This window comes from Protomyctophum parallelum (assembly GCF_964188405.1).
Source record: "Protomyctophum parallelum genome assembly, chromosome: 3".
Lineage (NCBI taxonomy): Eukaryota > Metazoa > Chordata > Actinopteri > Myctophiformes > Myctophidae > Protomyctophum > Protomyctophum parallelum.
In genome coordinates, this window is record NC_139698.1 from 49977356 (window position 1) to 49981703 (window position 4348).

Genomic DNA, 4348 nt, shown 5'->3' on the forward strand with positions numbered 1-4348 from the left:
TCAGACACAAATGTAGGACCTTCAGGTCATGGTCTTGTTTACAACCAACTATTAAAACCAAAACTTGCAACCACATCCCGCAAGTTTCATCACGTGCATTTTCTGCGAAGGATTACACAGGGATAATAACCTGACTCTGGGTTATTGTCCGTACCCCCTATAATTACATCCAAGTTAGATATGTAATTATATGTATGGGATGTTAGATAATCTAACATCCCACCAGTCCACAGACGGAACAAAACAACACGTAGCCAGAGGGGTTGGAGTTTTACAAGCCCCGTGTGGAGACAGCTATCTCCTCATCTCACTGCTGCTGATCTGCTTATCTACCTGAGAGCAATATTCAGAACAACCTGTTATCTACTTCAAAACAAGCTTGAATCACTGCATGTCATAACAGTGGGCAAGGCAAGACACGGCATGCTCAAAGAAACTCCTGCCTGCATATGTAAACAGGTCTAACAAACCGTTCATCCTCAGTCAAAGACTGCATCAAGAGCCTTAACCTAATGGATCCGCAGAGAATGAGACAAACCAGACGTGGAACTACCTCATTTTAGGGGCAAGGCCACTTGACCTTTGTTTTAAAGGGCACAAAGGCCAAATGCCAGGCCAGGAAGGCCACCGATTAAAACAAATGATTACTATATGATGACTCAGCTGAGTTCATTATAAAAAAATTAAACTTAAAATGAACATACTGGGTCAATCTGAATATTGAGAACTAACACACACTCACACACACACACACACACACATATATATACATATATATATATATATACACACATATATATTTATAAATAAACCAACAAAGGGTCCAAACTCTCTGCTATATGCAGGATCAAGCGTGTTTGTGAGTGTGTGTGGTGTTGTCATTGGACTCTGACCCGCCACGCTGGACGCTGCTCTCTGTGTGTGTGTGTGTGTGTGTGTGTGTGTGTGTGTGTGTGTGTGTGTGTGTGTGTGTGTGTGTGTGTGTGTGTGTGTGTGTGTGTGTGTGTGTGTGTGTGTGTGTGTGTGTGTGTGTCGACAGCACGTCATTGACTTTTGATTATCAGTTCATGGTGCTCAAATTTAGGATAGAGTTCAGTATCTGTCCTGTGAGACCATGATTTAGTTTACACAGTACATATCATGATATATCATATCATTGGCAAAGAATATCATATAAAATCACATAAAAATTGCCATGTAGCCAATGTAGGCCTCTCCATGTCGCATCAATCATGCATCGATCTCTCTCAAGTCAATTTGACTTGATTTTACTTTTCTGTTTGAATAAAGCATAAGGGGGACTTATGGCAAGTACTAACAGGTACAAGAACAATGTCTTGCCTACCACTTTATAAACCCGCTGGATACCAAACTGTGTGACAGTACATGTCAGGACATGAGAGGTGAGACAAGGTTATGGAATCTAGTAAATAACTGTGGCTTACTCAAAGAAAACAGTAGCATGTGTCCTAGCAGTAAACATCACAAGGGTTCGGTGGACCCTGTGTGTGTGTGCATATTTAGTTAATAATCAGTGCTTGAATTTGGCATTTACTTTTTTCTTTCTTCAGTTGTCATTGTTTTACGTGTTTTGAAGTAAATATTGACCAGCTTGGGAAGGAATCAACAGTTGTGTTCATATATGCATGCCTTTATTTTTGTTGATAATTTAGAACAATTACAAAACAGTAACACTTCAGTTAAACTTTCAAACAACACAGCACAAGACAAAAACAGTATGTACACGCTTGATGAGTGCAGAGGCTGGCTTACTGTCTCTAAACCTTGCACTGAACAATAAATACAATACGCCCTCTGTTCATTTCTTATAATACAATTCAGGTAATGACATGAATTCTTTGGATGCTTGACTAAGCCACACGTAGGTAGACCAAACAAGGCCCACATCTTAATAAATCATGGATCATGTCGAGGTCAAGGTCTTAGTTGGCATTGACAAACGACTGATAGAGGGAGCTGAGCTGGGCCTCGAGGTCCCGAGCATAGGGGTCCAACTTCTCTCTCAGGTCCTCGGCGTAGGGGGCGACCATCTGCTTGACGAGCTTGGCTCTCTGGGCCAGTTCGAGCTGGATGTTGTCGGCCATGGGCGACACGGTCAGCTGGAACTCCTTCAGACGCTCGTCTACCTTAAGCTTCAGCTCATCCGCGTAGGGCCCCAACTGAGCCTGCAGCTCCTGGAAGCTCTGCTCCAAGCTGGCCGTCAGCTCCTCCTTCTTCTGCTCCAGGGTGACCCTCAGCGTGTCGGTGTCCAGGGTCTCGGCGTAGGGGGCCAGCTCCTGCTTGAGCTGCTCCAACCTCTGCTGGACCTGGGTCTTCATCTGCTCAGCATATGGCTCAAGCTTGCCCCTGACACTGGTCAGGTCCTGGCTGATGCGTTCTGTCAGCACCTCTGCCTCCTGTGTGATCTTGGAAACCAAGTCGTGGGCCATGGGAGGAAGCTTCTCCTGCAAGGAGACAGCATACTGGCTGGCAATGTCAGCGCTCTCTGTGATACGGGCACTGGATGGTAGAGAGAGACGGTGGGATAGTTATTATGTTGGTCATGACAGGTCATCATATCCAGAGTTCGCGTAATACAAAGCCAATGTCGTGAAATATACTACAATGTGACATGAGATGCGAAAGGTCACGAGACTTACTTGACTTCCTGGCCAAACTGAGTCTTCCGGATCATCTGGAGTGTGTCATCAGCTGTCTGGGTTGCCTTGGCGACATAGTTCCAGAATGCATCCGTCAACACTTCCAGCTGTAGTTTGGGTTCATCAGCATAGAAGAGGTTGGCATGGCAGCCTGGTGCATGGAGAGGATGTCGTTAACTCCATGAGCACATTGAGCACTGATGGTTTTGCGTTAATTGCCACATCTGCCACTGTTATGCTGCACCGTATGTACTGCACCTGCTGCCATTTCTAACCTCACCTTACCGCTGCACCTCGTGTCTGACGTCATGCACTACATATCAGCTATGATTTATGCTTACGTATGATGTACTGTAGCTTTGCTTTTTCTCCTTGCTCATTCCTCTATTTATTTTTTATACCCTTTTCTGAAAACTACAAAATACTGTAGTTGCACGAAAATTGAATTTCACCCGTCACTTTGCACTGGTCAGTAAACCTGTGTGACAATGAAGTTGATTCTGATTCCGCTTTTAATTCAGATATACGTTTCTTTAGCTTAATGTTGTGCTGGTTAGAGAAGCTATGCTAACCTGCTAACCTGCATATTATATTGTGTACTTTTGTATTTGTGTAACTATTGCAGCAAATGCCAAACACAAGGTATTATGTGAAACTGGACATTACAATCAAATTATGTTATGCGAGGAAAAATGAAGCTTACCAGACAATAGCGCAATAGCAAGCACCACAAACACCTTCATGACTGCGTCTCTTCCTGAAAAACAGACAAAACACTGATCACGTTTAAATTCAAAGAGGACTTGAGTTCCATTGCGTTCCCATCATAATATGTGCTGAAGTCTGGTTTAATTCCTACCTGCTTCCCCCTGTGGATCTCTGAGAGGTCAGTGTGTTTGTGAGTGTGTCTGGCTGGTGCTTTGCTGTATATATACTGCAGTCAGGTGAGAGTTGTAGCAGGGAGCCCAAAGTCCAGGAGTCACTGCCAGGTTGTCACTGCCACGCTTATTCTGTTGCTGCCACACCTCTGGCTACCATCACATGATAGGCTACCCGATGACAGTGGTGGAAAGAAGTACTCAAATGTTTTACTAGTATCAATACTGCAGTGTAGATGTACTCTGTTGCAAGTGAAAGTCCAGAATAAAATAATTTACAAAAGTATTGGCATGAAAATGCACTTAAAGTACCAAAAGTAAAAGTACTAATTATACAGAATCTTTTGAAAATTAGTGATCTACAAGCTCACAATGTGTCGCATTGTGAGCTTGTAGATCCCGATATTCAAATGGCCGGAATATAAGGCTGAAGTGGTTAGTGTGTTTAACAATATAAACAAATTACAAAGTAACTAAAGTTTTCTTTAAATTGTAGTGGAGTAAACCACTACAATTTTGATGATGACCACAATGGACGGACGGACGGACGGACGCACACGTACACTTTTGAAAACTTGTTTTGACAAAATGCTACACAGGTTTCACACATCCACACAAAAGTAGCAAAACACCTCTGATTGTTTTTTAACATAACATAAAAGACAATTCGATACTATGCAATAAGCTATTAAAATCACACATATCTGTCACTGTGAGTGCCACACATTGTTCATAGGATATGATTCTATGTTTGAAACAGTTACACAGTTAACTCAGATAACCTCATGCAAACACTACTGTAAATCAGAT

At 42.8% G+C, this 4348-nt stretch overlaps 1 protein-coding gene across 1 annotated transcript; it reads right to left on the reverse strand.

The window, feature by feature from the left end:
- Positions 1-1641: 1641 nt before the first annotated feature.
- LOC310855624 (uncharacterized protein) lies at positions 1642-3643 on the reverse strand. Its single transcript, XM_083760712.1, has 4 exons — positions 3520-3643; positions 3364-3417; positions 2661-2811; positions 1642-2520 (listed from the first exon to the last, which is right to left on the reverse strand). Exons 2-4 carry the CDS (start codon positions 3401-3403, stop codon positions 1944-1946), a joined length of 768 nt encoding a protein of 255 aa, XP_083616838.1. The 5' UTR covers positions 3404-3417; positions 3520-3643; the 3' UTR covers positions 1642-1943.
- Between the last annotated feature and the right edge of the window lie 705 nt (positions 3644-4348).